This window comes from Oryzias melastigma, linkage group LG14, assembly GCF_002922805.2.
Source record: "Oryzias melastigma strain HK-1 linkage group LG14, ASM292280v2, whole genome shotgun sequence".
Lineage (NCBI taxonomy): Eukaryota > Metazoa > Chordata > Actinopteri > Beloniformes > Adrianichthyidae > Oryzias > Oryzias melastigma.
The window spans coordinates 2,853,207-2,873,854 of NC_050525.1; the positions used below are offsets into that span (position 1 = coordinate 2,853,207).

The 20,648-nt window shown below is 41.5% G+C and overlaps 2 protein-coding genes across 3 annotated transcripts in view; one reads left to right on the plus strand and one right to left on the minus strand.

The window, feature by feature from the left end:
* Positions 1–5,418, plus strand: part of zswim7 (zinc finger, SWIM-type containing 7) — a gene marked incomplete in the record, with an annotated part of 48,719 nt that extends 43,301 nt beyond the window's left edge. For both annotated transcript variants that reach the window (XM_036215278.1, XM_024264965.2), the window contains 1 exon segment: positions 5,057–5,418. In XM_036215278.1, the coding sequence (XP_036071171.1) occupies positions 5,057–5,167 (111 nt within the window).
* The window catches only part of adora2b (adenosine A2b receptor), a 32,204-nt gene continuing 16,969 nt past the window's right edge, over positions 5,414–20,648 (minus strand). Inside the window, exon 2 of the mRNA XM_024264958.2 lies at positions 5,414–8,793. Coding sequence (XP_024120726.1) covers positions 8,076–8,793 — 718 coding nt within the window. The 3' untranslated portion in view covers positions 5,414–8,075. The remainder of the gene's footprint in view (positions 8,794–20,648) is intronic.

The window sequence follows — 20,648 nt, forward strand, 5'->3', positions numbered from 1 at the left end:
GACATTAGGGGGAGAATTTGGATTCAGCCCAATACGCTGGAAATAATCGTGTTTGTATGTTTACCTTTGCTGGATTTCAGGCTGGCTTTTTCTGCAAACGTCGCTTCAGGTTTTCTTGTGTTTTTGCCTGTTATGGTCGCTCCACACAACGTCTTGTTGAGGGTGGCGTTAAATATAACATTTGTCCCTATATGTACTTCTCTGTTTCTACCTGGATTAGACATTTTTCACCTATATCACAGACACATGCTTTGTGGTGTGTTTCCAACATCCTCTTTCTCTGGGGGTCACATTCCCTCTTGAATATTTGCTGCTTTCCTTCCTTTTTTCATTGACAAAATATATACATTTACTGCTTTGAGAGTTTTTAGTTTGCATGTCTTTATTTTAGTGTTTCACCTGCTATATAAAAAAAAGAGATTTGCCCACCGTAAATACAAGTGGTTTTATTCTAATGAATTTAATCATGAATATACTCATAATCTCCGTATTCAGAGTATTTCCTGTTCAAGTACAGCGTGAACAAAGTCATACTTTGTGCATAACTTTGCAATATATATTTATACAAAAAATGTCATGTGAATAATCACTTTCTAACTATATGTACCAGTATATATATATATATATACACACCACATTTAGTTTCACATTTAGCATTTTTGTTTTGAATCCTACTTTTCTGTCTTGAATACAGAATTTAACTTAACTGCTGTTAACTTAATGCGAGATATTTTAACAGTAAGTTGACAGAAATTTTGTACTGAATACAAAAAAAGTTGCATCTCAAACAACAAAAAATCAATTTCACAACAGAAATGTTAAACATAAACCTAGATGTACTATTCATATATTTTTTTTGTTTTTTTGGAGTCAAACTAAACCACTCTGTATTTTACATTCTTCCTCAGTTCTTCTTCCTGTGTCTGCTATGTTTAAAAAAAAAAATGCAATATGAAACAGAATCATTAGTTGGTAAATATACTGGTTTATAAATCAGACTGAAAGAGTCAGTACCTCATCACCCACAAGCTTAAGTGCACATCGCTTAGTACATGTCACATGTTGTTCTTCTTACCCACTCTCCTCTGGGGAGCTGGAGAGATTTCAGATCCCCGGTGGATCGCCCACGCTCCCACTCTTGGCCGTGGACCACGCCCCCGACACCATCTTGCATCTCTGAGTGAGAGTGATTCCTGCTGGGTCGTCTGTCCTCCTGCTCCTGGTCGTGGACTGCACTTCTGCTTCATCATGACTATGGACTTCATCACCACTCGTCCCTCAGCTCTATCTGAATGAACTCTTTTAGATACATAGCTGTAGAAGCTAATCTTTCTTTGATAGTTCTGGTATCACCTGTCCGTCCTGGGATAGGATCTCTCCTTCATGTGGGAATCCCTAAGGTTTCTTCTTTTTTGCTGACTCAGGTTTTTTAGGAGTTTTTCCTTACCGGGAGGGAGGGTCTAAGGGCAGTAATTACCTGTTTTATTTAGGCCATGTACACACGTAGGCGGGTATTTCTACAAACGCATATCTGCTGACCTCTGTTTTATAAAAAGTGTTGCGTCCACACGATTGTTTTAAAAATAATTCCATCCACACATCCCTGCATACTTGCGCTCTTGGACGCGGTTATGAGCTTGCCAGAACAGTAGTCAACGGTGTTTCCATTAACTATGAAATTTCGCAAATTGGAATTTGGATAATAAATCCTCCTAATGGCAACACCACAATTTCGAAAAAAAACTTGCATTTATCGAAAAAAAAAGTTTATGCGCTTAGAGGAGGTTGTTTTTGGGAAGTATCAAAACAGAAATTTTTCGCAAAACTGTAATGGAAAGACTTTTTTTGAAATATATGCGCCTCTTTGTGTGTCTGTCCTGAGCGCAACACAGCAGGAGAGATCCAACAGCTTCACAGCTCTTTATAAGTTGAGTGTCCTACAGAATCGTGCAGCTCCTCCATAATAAAATCACCACAATTTCCTCATGGCTTCATCTGCAGCTACACTTCTGCAGCTTGGAGCCTGAAGATGCTGAAGTCTCGTTTGAGGAAAAGCGCAAGTGCAGGGACAGAAACTTAAATGCATCCCGTCGTGTTTCCAAACAGAAAAAGGTCCAGCAGCTTATTTGCTGGAATGGTTATTTTTTTAAAAACCGCTCAACAGGTTTCTCACCTGAGACTATCAATAGACTCTGAGCTGCACGCGCTCTCCAGACAGAGCTGTGACGTCACCGCAATACTTCTTTTTTAGTGAGTCAAATAAAAAAACACTTGTTCTCATTCATCGTCGTGTTTTTAATTACTTATCGCGTGAGTTGGTTTGTGCTTTATCGCAAAATGATGATTTAATGGAAACAGGGTCATTTCGAAAAACCGGAGTTTTCCAAAATCTTCACTTTGCCCGGAGTTTTCCAAATGCACCGTTTTCAGTGACTTAAATCTTCGGTTTAGTGTGGATGAAAGGCCAAAACGTATAAAAATATATTTGTTTTAGCAGATACCCGCCTACGTGTGGACATGGCCTTAGTCTGTTTAGTTTTTAGCAATTGTTCATATTTTATGACTAATTTTCTGCATTTGTAAAAACTACCTGCATGAAGCCCAATGAGGCAAATTTCCTTTGTGGTTTTGGGCTATATATAACTGGTAATATTTCATAAATCTGTTTTTTAGTGTTTCAAAGGTAATATATGATCATATATATGGATATAGTTCACTCTGAAAGGCTTAAGAATCATGGTATGACCCCTTAAATATCCAGACTACCCTGGTTTCCTGCCATCTCCATCTTACCACATTTCAAATGTGGTAAACTGCGTTTTTGTTATAGATAAATTATTTTGGATTTTTGAGGCGGGGATGCATCCACTCAGTGGGAATTTAGCTAAAATGCTTGTAAAATACAGTTCATAAAAGCACACATGATCTGTGTTATTAATATTACATTGTTTATTAAATGACTTGAAATGACTTGAAACATTAGTAGTAGGACTTGTGACTTGACTTGAGACTTGTTGGTCTTGACTTGTGACACGACTTGGGACTTGGGTGCTTTTGACTTGAGACTTGACTCGGACTTGAGGACAAAGACTTGGGACTTGACTCAGACTTGCAAAACAATGACTTGGTCCCACCGCTGGCATGTTTTGACGTTTCAGCATGAGGAATCCGGCTACCATTGGATTTCTCAAGTAACTTGCTTTCTTAAATGTCACCTGTCAACCTGGTTACACTGACCATGGGTAGAGACTAGACAAACCTGGTTTCTCCAGGTTAATAGATGAAGATGTCTTTAAATGTTTTATTGGAATTCAAACCAAGTGACTGGGTGGCTCAGTGGGCTAGGTGAAGGGCTGACACGCAGGAGCCCTGAGTTCGATTCCCAGGGTTGTCCACTGATCCCCACCCAGATTGGGTCCTTAGACAAGACCCTTGACGCTGCTGCCTAACTGGGTCCCTGTGCCCCTCAAGTACAGGGTTGTGTCAGGAAGGGCATCTGGCGTAAAAACTCTGCCAAATCACTGATGGGAAACCGTGGGTGCTGTTACGCTGTGGGGACCCCGAAAGGGATAAGCTGAAAGTGAACTACATTGGAATTCAGACCAATTATACTTTGGTCTGTGAAAAATGCATTGAGTTAGAATGAGTCCTGATCATGATGCTGAAACACAGTGGTGTATGCTTCCTCCAGATTTCCAAACTCGGCAGATCCTAAAGTCCCTCTCCAATCATCTGTTGGTCTATTTTCAAAGTGTTCCCAGTGCGGTTTTAATGATGATGATGCTGCTTTTCACCACAATCCAAAGACCTGTTATTTTCTAGGACATAGTTTCTGCAGAGTGGTGGGAGTTTATCAGAAATTCTCCTCTGAGTTGTGGGCAGAACTGTTGGCATGGCTCAACCTCGGTCCCACTTCCCATCACCCATAACTGAGAGCTCTCCTGCTAGCAGTTAGCTGATCAATATCAGAGCTATCAAGCCGTTTAGACAGTTCTGATCCAGATTCCAGCTTAGGCCAGGAAAACCATGACGTTCATGGATCTATTTGTCTGTAGGAAAATGGGGGGGAGGGGGGTTGTGGCCAGCCCATTGCAGCTTTAACATCATGACTCCAGTATTTTTCAAACTGGATTTTCATCTGCTCCTGATTCACAGTGATTTGAATAAAGACACACTGAGAAGTGCAGTTTTACTCTAAATTTGTTTTACATCCGTCCACTATCATCAGAAAAATGCTACAAGGACGTGAAAAACACCGGAAACATAATTTTCATCAGTGGGTCTTTAACTGTCACAGATACATCTTGGAATTTTGTGAATATGTTATTAAAGTCAGATGAAGTTGGATCCATGAAGTTAGATATGAGCACACCCTCCAGTGTGTGTGTGTGTGTGTGACAAGAGCTTCTTTGCCACATAAATTCACAATTAAGTTTTCAAAACTTTCTGAATAAAAAAAAAAATCTATTTTTTTTTCATTTGTTTAATCTTTTAGAGATGGGTTTGCTTCTTTTTATGCCGTGTAGACTTTCTAAGTCTAAAAGTTGATCTACAGACTCATCTTATAGCTGCTGTCCTGCCAGGAGTGTTTGTGTGGAGATGTTCAGGGCGGATTTTTTTTTTATGTCCGACCACTGATGGGTGTTTCTCCCTCTGGTGCAACAACATATTCTAAAGCAGGCGGCTTCAGCTATTTCTAACTAGCAGGGAGCTCTGCCTCCCTGGGGGTTGCTGCTAAATCCGTGTGAGAAACAGAGAGCTGAAGCAGACCATGGAGACTCCCCATGAGCCTTTATGTTCACAGCATTCCCCATACAGCCACAGAACAGTCTACAAAGAGAGATTCTTTTCAAAGAATGAAGGAGTTTTGGTATTTAGGATGAGCTGCTAAAAACAAGTCCAAAGATAAAGAAAACATCTGCACAGTTTGATGTGTTGAAACTGAACAGAGTGAGGAGGATTTGTTTCCCACAGGTGTTCCTGATGGGTTTAGAGGAGGTAATTGCAGTCCTGCTGGTCCACGTGTCTTTAATCTGTCTCCAATCTTTCCCGGCAGTGCAAACACATCCTGGCAGTGTACCTGAGCCAGACCATGGCGTTGACTCTGCAGGAGACCGTGTCTGATCAGCAGATGTCTGTGCTGCTCAGCGGGACGGGAGCTCTGTGACACCACCTGCCCCCCACCTTCATCAGAGCAAGCTGCTTTTCTGCAAATCCACCCAAACTTTGGAGCCCTGTCACATTCCCAAAGACTGGGAATTTTAGGGGATAAAGTTACTCGTATTGAGTGCATACTTTTTTATTTAAAGTGCATTTTTTTTCTGAACCCGCTTTGGTCTGGAGGAACAAAAATGGTTCAGAAAACTTGTAAACATGTAAATATCTGTAAGTTTATAATGAATAAAGTCAGAGCTTTAACAATATAAACATTGCCTTTATTAACAAAATAATTCACCAAGCATACAGAAAGTTAGCAGATTTCCTGATTATTAATGACATGGCATACGGACAAACTTGGGAATGCTGAACCAGCTCAGCTTTCTGTGGTCTTACAGGTAAATCTGAAGGAGGAGGCAGTAGTTTTTACTGTGACATCTTAAAGGAAGCTGAAGACTTTGTCATTTTTTTCACTAACTGTCAACAAAGATAACAACATGACATCACAGAGCTCTTTAGTGTTTACAGTATAGACGTCTCCGTTGGAATGTGCTAAAGCGTGGACACAGTAATGTTTTAGCCCTTGTAGTGGGGGGGGCTGTGAAGCAGGAAGTGTTTCTTGTCTGTAGTGATGCTCGATGCTTGGACCTGAGAGACCTTCTGGTGTGGCTGAAATGTGCTTTTACCAGCATCCTCATCAACTACACCCCCAGACACACAGCAGAAGTTCTGACTCAGTGCTCACTGCGATGATCCACTGTGGGGCCAAACAACCCAACTCTGTGACAATGTCTGCTTTACCTTATCTGCTTTGTGTTGACTCTTTTTCCCATCAGCTGGATTTCCTGGCTTGTCTGTAGGCACAGAGGACCATGCAGGGCTCAGCAGTCCTGAAAGTTAATTTCCTTTCAGCATTTGCTTGACTGGCAATAGAAGAGGGCTGACTGGGGTGTCGAAGGAAGCTTAAAGATGAACTAGAAAGACTAAAGGCGCTGAATACATAAACATAAGGTACATGTGTGCCCCGAGCTCAGGTTAATGATGACTGATGCACATAGGTTGTGTCAGGTTGCAGCACGTCATCGATGGCTCGTCGTACAGGAACTGTTGTTGCTGAGTTTTGCAGCTGAGGGTGAATCGTGCTGAAATGAAAGCCACAGAGGCTTCCACTAGCAGACAGAAACCCAGCAGTGCATCAGTTTTATGCCTGTGGTCACGGGATGATGCACATACTTCTAACCCTTCTCTAACCTCTTAATGATTCTTTTTCCCATCAGAACAAAACTGTGGATTATGTGGCTGGAAGTGAATGTATGTACTAGGTTGGACCTGACAATCACACAGGCTCGCCAGTAACAACCATTTCACTAAAAATAAAGTTTAGGGAACTAAAAGAATCAAATAACTAAAGATTTTCATTTTTGACAAATTTCCTGCAGGACAAGATGATTTAGGACAAAAAGTTCACGATGACTTGAAATGTAAAGAAAGCCATTTCTGAAACTGAAACCGCCAATTCAGGTGTTTGGTTGAATGTCCGGATTGGTAAAATCAGGGCAGTAAAAGTAATAAATATGTGTTTACAAGTTTTACTTTAAGAGACTAATTATTTTGAAGTTTAATTTAAAATTTAGACAATTTCTGTTATTCATTAAGATCAAAGAGGGACTTGACTTAAGCATCAGTGGCTGGTTTAGAGTTGCAATGCCAGACTGAGCTGAGTTTGGGACATTTGTAGTTCAGGAACTTTTTAGGGAGAAAATATATTGTCTAGAAGTCAAATTTAAACCTGCCAAGACAAATATGTGTATTTGTGTGTCTGCTGGGCTATGAATCTCAGACATAAGGACTGACATGTTTGACATTCTTCATTTTATTACGAGGTACAACTTTTATTTAGTAAAACTTGTTTTTGATTTCCCCTGAATCGTTTTAATACCAATTTTTCAAAAGTTTAAAACTGGGAATAATCAGGTGCATCGCACAGTTCAGAAATAGTTATTTAAAGTCTCTATAGAGACTTTGTTTGTTTCATTAGATTAAAGTTAAAGAAAACTGGAATGTTTGTGAATACTTTAGTTAAAATTTCCCATTTTTTAAAATCCAGGTTGTCTTGGTGGTGAAATGAAATTCAAAAAAATAATTAGGAAAATGTTTTGAATTTTAAAGAAACCTGACGATAAACTTGACTATCTGAAATATGAACTGAATTTGGCACAACTAAGCAAAAGTAATCTATTGTTGAAAGGACTTGTCATTTCTATTTATACTCCATTCAAACTGCGTGGAAACACTTGTGGGGCATAAAAAATGAACTCAGACTCAATTTAAAGATCATTGCACTTAGCTGAACAACAGCCCTGCTGTACAAAGAAATGTCCTTCTTTCTGATGTGCTGTCAAACCCTGCAGCTAGTTGCAATTAGAAGAAGAAATGAAATATTTTTAGATTTCGTTCTTTAGGGAAGGCGGTAATGGAAATGCCTTCGTTTTAAGAGGTTCACAACCCAAACAAACCACAGATGACCACAGCGCTTCCTTGAGGTCCACAAGTACAGGTCTAGCTTTAGTTACATTCTAAAGCACTTTTGTTTTTTTCAACAAATAAATAATTCACCATTATGGCTGACTGAAAGCAGCGGGTCAGAAAGAGGAGTGAGCTGACGTTGACACCAGAATGAGAAATTGCATTCTGAGTTTGAATCCTCTTCATAGTCCAACATGTCTAGTTAGCAGTTAAAAAACATGTACAACAGTTAGGTAAGACTTGCTGCTGAGCTTGTTTCGGGCTCCTAACCTTCACTACGCTTCATAAATACAGCACCACCTTCAGGGTGCCATCGAGCTCTGTCCTCTCAAACTCCTTTTGTAAACATTAAAAAAAAGAACTGGGGACCAAACAGCAGAGCGGATGCAGGTTTACAGCAGAGGGTCGATGGTCATGTGGATCTGGTCTCGGTCGCGTCTGCTGCCGTTGGAGCTCAGGTAGAGCTCCTCCCTGCGGCACAGGAAGTGCTGACTCAGGATCTTGCGGAAAGTGTTCCTAAACTCCTGGATGCGGTAGGCGTAGATGATGGGGTTGACTGCAGAGTTGGCATGAGACAGGATGATGGCCACGTACATGACCACCGGAGGCCTCTCCAGATCCTTGTAGAACAGTGTAAGGCAGTTGAGGATGTGAACCGGCAGCCAGCAGACGGCAAACAGTCCCACAATGATGGAGAGAGACTTGGCAGCGCGGATCTCCTTTTGCAGCAGACCCTGGTTCTGACTTTTGCCATTGCCCACACACTTGAGCTCAATCTGTCTCAGCTGTTTCCTGGCCACCATGAAAATCTTCACATAGATGCCCAGCATGATGAGTAGCGGCAGCAGCACGCAGACAAAAAAATTAAAGTATACCATGTACTCCATGTCCACTACGATCTCGAAGTTGCATGTGACCTTGCAGCTCTGCAGTAAGTGCCCTCTGTCCTTCGTCTCTTCATAGTTCGTAGTGTTCTTTCCAGAACTGTTGTTGCACCTCCTGTTCTTTAAGTTCCACCCAAAGAATGGGATGAGACCAATGACAAAAGACAGAATCCATAAAATGGCAACAATCTCTCTGGCAGTCTTCCCCGTCATCAGCTCCTTGTATCTGCAAAGAAAAACAGCAGACATCAGGTTTAGGCAGACCAAGGAGGCGGTTCTGATTCTGATGTACAGAACTGGATGTTCCAGTTGAAGGGTTTGTTTTTCTGTCAGTTCAGAGAGGTTCCTGTTGTAAAGCAATACAGACTCAAAAGCTCACAGATGTGGTGTTGCTAATCCCTGACCTGAAAAGTTTCTCTCAAGCAAAGAGCGTAAATAAGAAGAGGATGAGAGAGAACAAAGAGTAGAAGAGGTGACGGTTGTGGAGCAGGAAGTAAGAAAGATTAGTAAAGGTGAAGTGAGAGGGGCTTTGAAGAGGATGAAGAGTGGAAAGGCTCTTGGTCCTGATGATATACCTGTGGAGGTATGGAAGTGTCTAGGAGAGATGGCAGTGGAGTTTTTGACCGGGTTGTTCAACAGGATCTTAGGTGGTGAGAAGATGCCTGAGGAATGGAGGAGAAGTGTGATGGTGCCCATTTTTAAGAATAAGGGAGATGTGCAGAGTTGTGGTAACTACAGAGGAATAAAGCTGATGAGCCATACAATGAAGGTGTGGGAAAGAGTAGTGGAAGCCAGACTAAGAGCAGAAGTGAACATTTGTGAGCAGCAGTATGGTTTCATGCCAAGAAAGAGCACTACAGATGCAACATTTGCTTTGAGGATGTTGATAGAGAAGTACAGAGAAGGTCAGAGAGAGCTCCACTGTGTCTTTGTAGATCTGGAGAAAGCTTATGACAGAGTGCCCAGAGAGGAACTATGGTATTGTATGAGGAAGTCTGGAGTGACAGAGAAGTATGTCCGAGCAGTGCAGGACATGTATGAGGGCTGTAAGACAGTGGTGAGGTGTGCTGTAGGGGTGACAGAGGAGTTCAAGGTGGAGGTGGGATTACATCAGGGATCAGCTCTGAGCCCCTTCCTGTTTGCAATGGTGATGGACAGACTGACGGATGAGGTTAGACAGGAATCACCATGGACTATGATGTTTGCAGATGATATTGTGATTTGTAGTGAGAGCAGGGAACAGGTGGAGGTGGAGTTAGAGAGGTGGAGGTTTGCCCTGGAAAGGAGAGGAATGAAGGTTAGCCGCAGTAAGACAGAGTACATGTGTGTGAATGAGAGGAACCAGAGTGGAAGAGTGAGGTTACAGGGAGAAGAGATAAAGAAGGTGGAGGAGTTTAAGTATTTAGGGTCAACAGTACAGAGTAATGGAGAGTGTGGAAAAGAAGTGAAGAGGAGAGTGCAAGCAGGTTGGAATGGGTGGAGAAAAGTGTCAGGTGTGATGTGTGACAGAAGAGTTTCAGCACAAATGAAAGGAAAGGTGTACAAGACTGTGGTGAGACCAGCCATGTTGTTTGGACTAGAAACAGTGGGACTGAAGAAAAGACAGGAAGCAGAGCTGGAGGTAGCAGAGATGAAGATGCTGAGGTTCTCTTTGGGAGTGACCAGGATGGATAGGATCAGGAATGAATACATCAGAGGGACAGCACATGTTAGAGGTTTTGGAGATAAAGTCAGAGAGGCCAGACTGAGATGGTTTGGACATGTTCAGAGGAGAGACAGTGAATATATTGGTAGAAGGATGCTGAGTCTAGAGCTGCCAGGAAAGAGGTCTAGAGGAAGACCAAAGAGGAGGTTTATGGATGCAGTGAATGAAGACATGAAGGTGGCTGGTGTTAGAGTGGAGGATGCTGAAGACAGGCTTAGATGGAGGAAACTGATTCGCTGTGGCGACCCTGAAGGGAAAAGCCAAAAGGAAAAGAAGAAGAAGAAGAGAAGCAGAGAGCATAAATCTCTATAAAGAATCAGTGGTTATGCTCCGCATGGGGGTGGAAGTATCACAGTTTGCACTTGTTTGTAGCTGTGTGATCTGGTCACATTACAACATTACAGGCTTTGAGTTGACCTTGAACTCATCTGGACAACAGGGTAATCCAGAGAAGAGCACGAAGCGTCTTTTGGCTTAAGCTTAAAGGAATCCCTTGGTCAATATGACAGTGATTTAGAAGAGCCGCTCATCCACTTTAGACAGAATCAGGCATGTGTAGAGATTAATCGATAAGCAGGGATTCAATGTGGGGAAAAACGAACCAATATCTTGTTTGACAAGATATTAAAAGAAGAAAAAAAAACATTCCTTCTTTCCTGACAGACTCCCATCAAATATGAAGCTAAACATGTGAGCTGCAGGTCGTTAGCAGGAAGTCACAGCCTTGTCCTGCTTCATTATGAAAGTGTCCATGCAGGTCTGCTGAGGTGCACCACACAAACATGAATACGAGGTTCACATAGGCACTGTGAGTATTGTTCTGAAACATTGTCAGTACAGATAATGTGAGAACAGTTCAAAACAGACGCTGCATCACCTCAGAGTGATTCTAATAAATTCTAATAAAAACATGAAACATGCGTCCATCAGCAGCATGCAGAGACGAGGTGAGTCACTCCTGTTGTCCTGACCCTCCCTGTCATGAGAGCAGAGCTGGAAGCAACAGAGGTTTGAGGGGTGGCCTCATGATTCATGACACACAACTGTGCACAGCAACACACAGGAGCCTGTCTAAGCTGGAGCTGTCACAAGAGATCAATCAGAGCTCAGCCGTTGCTGCACGGAACAGAACCAGCTTCACACCAGATTTGTGCTCTGTTTAAAGAAGTCCCTTCAGCTGGACACTGAACCACCTGACAGACAAACAAACAGGCTGCACATAACTTGACTGTTTGTATCATTTTTCCAAAACATTTAGTTGGCCAAAAACTTTTTTTTTTTGCTTTGCATTTTGTCCTATTGCGTGATTTGAAAGAACGCGTATCCTCCACACACAGAAGATGGACACTCTGCAAACACAACTAAAAAACAGCAGCTCTTAAACTGATTTTCTTACAACCCCTAGTGAAAAGTAGTATGTTAAAACATGATCATTAGTCATTATTTATAATAGAGTGTAAGTGCCGGTAGAGCAAATATACTACAGACCAGGGACAGACAACTCCAGGCCTCGATGGCCGCAGTATCTGCATAATTTCAAGATATCCAAAAGTGGAAAAATGCTGCATGTAAACATTTGATAAACTCTGATTAGACTCATGAGGATCAGAACTTGCAAATTGTTGATCTGGTTGTCGTGCATGTAAGCATGTATTCTGGTTCTGGCTCCTTACTGCGTTGGGTCTGATGTCAAACATAGAAGGTGTGTGCTTCGGAGGAGGCTCCGGACGTGGTCCGGTCGGCTGCACCATGCGAGCCAGAACTCTGGAGAACTGTGTGTCCGAGCAGAGGAGTGCATCCAAGACGGTGGATGTGGAAATGCTGCTCTGCACTCCGGCAGACTTGTGAGAGCGTGCAACAATCACAGGAATTCATGCAAACGGACTGCTTCCTCTGCAACTGTCTTTACTCCTCACCTTCATCCAGTGGCTCCTTGTCTGTGGAGTGGGAGGGACTAAACTTATAGCACTTAGAATGAAGAAATGATCATCCTGCCATCTCTCTCTCTTCAACACAGGCCATGATTTACACTGTTCAGCTCGTGAACATAAACTTGTGTCCAGAAAAACATAACTGCTGATGTTGTTTACATGTTTATAATAGCAGCTAAGATGCACATAGCTGCACTGCCTGCAGTATTTTAGGCATGTCCACAGCTAAATGTTGTTGGTCACACGTTTTAGCAGTAACCCTAACCCTTCTTCCAGATCTGAGCGGCCAAGAAAAGTTCAGCACTGGCAGAACGTAGTTAGACAAAGACATGTGAATTAAAAAATCCATCCATCCATTTTCTAAACCACATTGTCCCTTTCGGGGTCACAGGGGTGCTGGAGCCTAACCCGGTTACTGCTGTGTGAAGACAGGGTTCACCTGGACAGGTCTCCAGTCTGTCACAGGGCCTCAACCACACACACATACACACTCACACTCACACCAATGGGAACCTATGGAGCATGTTTTTGGACGGTGGGAGGAAGCTGGAGTCCTCAAATGACCCGCATGCACAGGAAGAACAAACTCCACACAGAAAGGTCCCCTCTGAAACATTTCCTTTTTATTCTGTTTCATTCTTTTATAGCTGTGTTTTGGGCATTTTGTCTTGATTTCTAACATACAATGTTTTGTTTATCATTTGTTTTGCTTTTTAATTGTTGCTGTGATCTTTAATATATTTTTGCATTGAGTGTTTTGCACTTCAGGGCCACCATAGGTTTTTGATCAAGAAACACGAGTGGTTTTTCTTAGAATAAAAATGCTTACAGTAAGTGCAGAATGGAAGTTTTCCTCCAAACACATTCTCTCAGCCTGAACAGCTTAAAAAGGACAAGGACTGCTATATTGCTAGTCTTATGGTGTTTGCCTTTAAACCTTAAGGAATAACTATTTAATTAAGTATACATAAGTACAGTATAGCGAGTCTACTATAGACCATTTATGTGTTGTGTAGGAAGGTTACAAACTGAAAACTTCTTCAGACTAAGTTGGGACATTTTATTTTACAATATCAAGAAGGTAAATAAAAAGTTAACTTCAAATACACTGCCTCACTTTCTGTATAGACTGAGGCTGTATTCAGAATGGACACATTTGGTTCTCTTCACGTGAACTAGAGTCCATTTTCCCTGATAATCTGTAACACATTTTCAGTCTGAAAACACCTAAGCAGATCCTGGTCCAAATGCTGACTTGTTAGAGTTCATTTTAACATCACTGAAAATGCGTAGCACGAGCATTTCTGTCTCTTTACGTGGCACGCACTCGGCAATGCTGTGATATTCAAAAAGCTTTTTAACAGAATTCTCTTAAAAACAGCGCCTCTTCTTCCGGCACTCACCAAGAGCGGATGCTTTTCTCTGAGCTCCCTTACCTATTTCTCAACAAGGCTCTTTGTCTCGTCTCCTCAGTCTTTCTGTGACTACTCTCAGTTTTTCTCATTTTCAAGAAACATGGATCTGATCTGCTGGGCTGCGAATGCTATTGACCAAACTTTCTCCACCATGCGAGGTGGGAAAGCGGTTCCCACCTGCCCAGGGGGCACGTCTACGGCTGAATATGTGAATGATCTTTGGGGCAAATGGAGAATTTTCTGCCTGTCGCAACTCTCTCTGGAAGATGTTGAAGATGTTTACATCATTGGATTACTTGTCTCCGGCTTTCTGCTGATTGGAACTGGTGGAACCTGGATGTACCGTAACGTGGTGAAGTGGCTCTCAGACAAAGGCGGACTGGGAGTGCTTTGCACTGGGACACAGAGAGACGTACAGACTCAGACTGATAAATTGAATGGACTGGAGGCCAAGATCGATGCTCTGTCTGCCCGCGTGTATCGCATCGAAGTCTCCCTTGGAAGGCTGGAAATCATCATGGAGCGAGTGTCGGCTCGACTTGGAGGGAATCAAGAAAATTGACCAGATCTGTGAATTTCTCCACCATAACGCAGCACCTGGACTTCAGCAGGCAGACAGAAGCTGTGTCTGTCTGCGAGTAAACAAACATCTCTAATCAGGAACCCCCCCGACTGTACCAAAACAATCCGCTGAAGGTGTGAGAAAATGAGCCCGTTGTCGTGGAAACCTGCATTCCTCCCCTGCCCATGACCTTCACCACGAATTCAACGTCTTGGTGACTCTCTCTTGTCTCAGGCCCCCCCTCGACTGTGCCTTAGAGCGCTGTGCGACCGCGCACGGCTGCCACCAGGCTGGACATGTGGGAGTCAGTTTGTGGACCTTTTTGTCTTGTGAAATTAATGGGCTTCAATGTTGATGTATTTTTGCTTGTACTTTAACTCATGCCGCCCTCTGCGACACGGGCTGAAGATACTTGATTTTTGACATCTTTCCTGTACCCTCATGTGTATTTTCTGGGCGATAGAGCGCCGTCCAGCGGCTGCTGCCCACCACTGAGAGAATTTCCCCATTGTGGGAGTAATAAAGGATTATTGATTTTGATTGATTTTGATTTGATTGAAGATGCAACGACGAGGCCCAGCAACTCATTGAAATGTGTTCAGTCAAATACAGGCTCATTAAAACAACTTCTAACGTGAGACACATTGCTTCTCACACTGTTCTCCTGACAGTCTAGCCATCATAAGTCAGTGTACCGTCACAGTCATTGTCTCCTCAGGAACTGTCTTGCAGCATGCCTTTGCTGTACCACAGCAGCAGAAAAGAGGGTTGTACCTGACGTTGATACAGATGTTCAAACGGTAGTGCAGGGTTTTTTCTGGCTTAGGTGGTGGTGTCTCGTCGCGACTTCAGATTTGTATACCTTAACTTTGCCCCCCATTAAATCTGAAATGATAAAGTTAAAATTAAACTTTCATATTTTTTTGTATTACTTTTTTTTCAATTGATAACAGACTAAGTGCCATTCTCCAAACCAGTCGATCATCTGCTTTAACTCTTTTCTCAAAAACATCACTCTTTGGTCAAAACCATCCATCCATCCATCCATCTTCTTGGCCGCTTCTTCCCTTTCGGGGTCGCGTGGATTCTGGAGCCTATCCCGGCTACTGATGGGCAAAGGCGGGGTTCACCCTGGACAGGTCGCCAGTCTGTCGCAGGGCCTCAATCACACACCCATTCACTCTCACACCTAGGGGCAATTTAGAGTCCCCAATTAACCTATGAAGCATGTTTTTGGACGGTGGGAGGAAGCCGGAGTCCCCGGTGAAAACCCACGCATACACGGGGAGAACATGCAAAGTCCACACAGAAAGGTCCCAGCCGGGATTCGAACCGGGGCCTTCTTGCTGTGAGGCAAGAGCGCTAACCACTGCGCCACCGTGCAGCCCCCGGTCAAAACCTAATACACAATTTGCTGTTAACACACAATTTGCAAAACTCTAATTCACTCTTTGGAGAACACATGACACATTTTCACTTTTAAAACACAGTTGGCATTCACAACACACAAGAGGCAAAAAGCGAACGCAAAGAGTCAAAACTCAAACTCTGTTCCAACACAAAGATCACCATTAACACACAACTGATCAAAACTGAGGACACTTGTTGCTAATCAACTGCAGTGAATATAAAGGCAGTTCTGGAACAACTGAGCAGCTTTTTACAGTAAAGATGGATAACAGAGCAAGACCCAGACCCACACCAAGACCTGGACCCACACCAAGACCTGGACCCAGATAAAGAACAAGGGTTCTAATGAGATCCAAGTCATAGTTAAGTTGGTTTATGGAATAATCATGAAGGAAGCAGATCAAAAGGTCAACCTTCGACTCAGCAGTTTCAAGCTGTTACTACAATCTGCATCACTCATAAAGAAATTCAAACAGGAAATAACAGAGGAAATGTTGTGGCTGTCTGGGACAATGTCAGTATTAACTAAAGTTTACTCATCGGACAATAGAAAAGCATAAATCATCAATTGGTATTAGGTTTATTCCACCTTGTTCTCCATTCCTTAACCCAATTAAAGATTTTTTTCTGCTTGGCATTAAAAAGGTTAACGAAAGACAACCTTACACTCAACAAAACCTGTTGCAGGCCTTAGACATGGCTTGTGAAGACATTTCAAATGGATCTTGTCAAGAATGGTTCAGGCAAACAAGATTTTTTTCCTGTTTTGCGGCTGGGGTAAATAATGCCAATGAGGGGTATGAAGTCCTCTGGTCTGACCCACACAGAGAAAAGATTGTGAAGTAAAATAAATGTGAACCTGAGTTTACAATAAATAAATAAAAACCTGAAAACTCTTTTTCTCTATTTTTGTGGGGCAGCGGGGGAGGGGGTGGTGGGTGTCATTTCTTTTGAACCATGAACAGTGTCAAGTGTTTAGTTGTGTAGTTTGTTGTGATTAATGTGTGTTTGTTAGTTTTGACGACAGTCTTCATTACGACCTTAAAAATAGCTTTTTACTGAAGAGTCAGGAATTTTATATATTTACCTTTTAATTTGAAAATTGTGTTTGGTTTTTTGATGTGTAGAGTGTTGTTTTTGCCGTGTGTGTGTGTAAGTTTTGACAAGTTTTAACTTTGACCTCAAAGTGAGTTTTTAACTCAAAGGTCAATTGTTTTGTATATATAGCCTATATTTTCAAAACTGTGTTTGGTTAAATTGGTTAAATGTTTCTGAAAATGTGTTTTAACATTTGGAAAAAAACTGTAGTTGCAGTATTAACACTAACTGTGGGGAACATTTCAATATTTCTAATAATACATAATAATTAAACAATAACAGTGGTATGTTTTTCAATAGGTTATAACACTTTTGATTAATTTTAATCTGACAGCAGCACATTCAAGTTCCTTTCAAAATAAAATTCTGTCTTAAAAACATCCTCCTAAATCAGTAAACATGTTGCAGTGATTGTTATGTTATTCTCTCATTTAAGAACTTTTCTTCTGAATAGAAACTATATTTTTACTGCTGTGCAGCAGAAGGTGATAAACTTTAAACATAATCTTAAAATAAACAGTTCTGATAATAGATTTAATCATCATTTCACTCAGTCATCTGAGACGCGTAGATTTTAGAGGATTGATCAAACAATAAGGCCTTAATTTAATGTAATTTCAGGAATAGTTAAAAACAAGTTCATTTTACTATTATTAGATCACCTCATTAAAGGACTACTAATGGGCTGGGACAAAGCTAAAATGCGTATCCAGATATATTCCATATGTTCTAATGTATCAAAAATAACAAATAATTACCGTTGACAAATGCAGATTTTTGTAAAATTTTCAAAATCAACGACAAATCACACTCGCATTTCGCCCTGCTTCAGAAACGGCTCGATTCGGGTCACGTGACGCGTTGACGTCATGTGATCGAGACAGCGCCAGCAGCAGAATGCAGGTGGACCCAGGGTGTCTGCAGATACATGCATGTGTGTGCGCTGCGGCAAAGTTGAATTCTATAAACATCTGTGTTATGGTCCGACGGAGTATTAGGGCCACCAAAAAAATAAAATAAAATAAAATTATGATTTTTAAAGTCGTAAATTTACGAGATTTACAATCGAAATGAGCCTATTGTGAATGAACGCTGTGAGCAGAACCAGACCGACTAAACTGTGAAAAGCTTCTGATTTCAACAGGTAAACTGAATGTTTAAAACATTGCACATGTTTGGAAGTTTCTTTGTTTGATTTGCAGTTTATTAATCATTGATGGTGGCTTGCAGGATCTCTGCAGATCCGTTGATAAAACCATCGACACTCGCAGCGGTCCACCAGTCATTTCTTCCTCCGTGAAAGATCAGATCTCATTCATTTCTGTGTGATGCTTTCATCTGAAGAGGAATCGTTTTCGGAATTTTCAGTGTACTTAGCTAACGTGACAGACTGTTGTCATCCCCTGTTGTTGTTGTGTGTTGAAACGGGACGATTCATGTGGAGAACGGGGCGTACGGAGCACTGTTTACATTCTCTTTGGTTTCTGAGCATGTCAGAGACATGCAGTAAGGTGGTGAAAGAGCTTCTGGGTATGTGAATAAAGTGAACAAATAAGTGAATAAATAAATAATAAAGTGGTGGACGGTCCTGCAAACATGTCTCTTTGATTTCGAGTCGCCAAAAGGTTCAGAATTTCTTTGTTTTTAAAACCGATCTGTAAATAAGCCAGCCCGTCCTTCTAACTGAGGAACATCGTCGTTTTCATCGGCATTCTCAGCGTCACTGTCAGTGTCATTGCCATTGTGAGCTCTTACTTTACGCGCTGTCAGCTCAAATTGATAGGGCTTTACAGTCCTCAAACCACAAACCACCCACAAAAACTCATAACTACAACTCCAGAACAACGACTGAGGCCCGCCAATGCGCTTGTGGCTCTTCTCTTTCAACCCCGCTCCCAAACCTGCTCATGCCACGCGGCAATAAACTCTATGCATTAGGGATGTCCCAATCAGTTTTTTTTGGGCCCGATCCGATTCCGAGTCATTTGATTTTGTGTATCTGTCGATACCGAGTCCCGATCTGATACTTTTATGAGACATTTCAATATGAAGAAATTGAATAAACTGATTAGTGTTGTCCGTCATTTATATTTTAATAACCTTCTTTTATCATTCAAAACTTAAATAAACACTTCTGTGAAGTAGCTTTAATAAACAAGTAAAAATGGAGCAAATATATACTAGGAAAAAAAATACAATTTTCTTGTTATATAAGTGATAATTAGTCATGTGATAAAGTTTAGTGACTTTAGCTTTAACAAATTTAGAGCTATTGAACATTTTTGACCAAATGTGATTCCTGTTCTCATTTAAAATTCTTAAAAATAAATTATGACTTTGTTTTAGCATAAAATTTGATGAGTGTTAATGAATAACTGATATCATTATTAGTTTTAATTTATTAATTTTATTTATTTAGTTATTTTTAAGATTATGTGCTTATTTTATAAGTTCTTAAGACATCACATTTTCAGTTTTATTACCACAGTAGTTAATTTTCTTAACTGTTATTTCTCTCGGATCGGGACATCCCTACCATGCACGGAGCTGTGTGATGTAAGTCCGGTTTCGGATAAGACCGCTTACTCTCTTTCGGCTGTGGCTAACTATATGTGTGGACTTGGTAAATCTCTGAGTACTTTCCCTGGTATTGGTTTATTTTCGTTATTGTATGATATTGTATGATAGTTTATGATTATGTGTACACACAATAACATCCAAAAAGGCAAAGTTTGCCTTCATGAAACACCAAACACCCCACGCTCACAAAACGCTACCATGTACTGTATGATCATGTGACTTCTGGGGATGAAACGTAGCTCTGTTAGAACAATAAAACCTGTTCAACAGAACCTTTTATGTGTAAACGAACTTTGAAGTGACTTTGGGATTACTGATCGTACTCTCAGCTGATGATGAGGAAATTCTGCCTTCTTCATGGAGCGATAGCAGCATGCTAACGCTAACCTCGCCTCTGTTGAGACGTAGGAAAGGAATCACGTCTCAGACTGATTCTACCTGACACTGAAAATTACATTTACACAAGTTTAGAAACACTCGTAACTGAAACACAACTAACATAACTAACATAAAGATAAAGACAGCGATAATCAGACGTTTTGTTTTTGTTTAATTGAAGTAAGTTGTGACACATCCAGTCATTAATGTCCTCAATGCATTTACCAAGAGCCTGTACAGGGCCTCGGTCCCCTGGTGTCTAATGAAGTTCCGTTGGCAGCTGCAGCTGCAAAATAAAAGTCATGTTACCATAACAACACAGCTTATCTTTAAGCAAGTGTGAGCTTGTGTTTTAAGAACTGCAGAGATGCGTGAGTCCTGATCAGATGTGGGGTCCTGCAGGTTGCCCTGGGGGGCCATGGACAAAACAACACACAACCAAAAAGGGAGGAAAGAAAACTTGACAGCTCATCATACTCTTCTTTGCTCTTCTGTTCATTTACCAGAGGATCCATCTCTGTCCATCATTCCCATTCTCCCTTTCCTATCCGTGGAAACGGGGAGCGAGCAAATGGCTTCCATCTTTGTTCTGCAGCATTCTGCCTGCTGTAGGGCAGTGATGTGCGGTGAGGTTCACGGCTGGTGAGGCACTGACGTCATCAGTCAGATTCACAAACTTTACAAAGGGCTGGAAAGCTCTGACACTATCTGGCAACACTGCCTACAGAGCAGCTTATGAACCATTTGACTGACAACAGATAAAGTGTGTTGTTTAAAATGTAATTTCAACATTTTTCTTCTGTTTGCAAACTGTAGCATTAAAAAAAATTATTAAGATTATTATAATTGAGTTCCTTTTACTTCTGAATGAAGTCTGTGTTGCTCCTGAAGAAACAGATGAATGTTCTGTTCAGTGTTAAAAGTAGGGGTGTGCCAAAATATCGATATTGCGATATATCGCGATATTTAGTCCTGCGATCGATTCTCGATGGGTTCTCACCA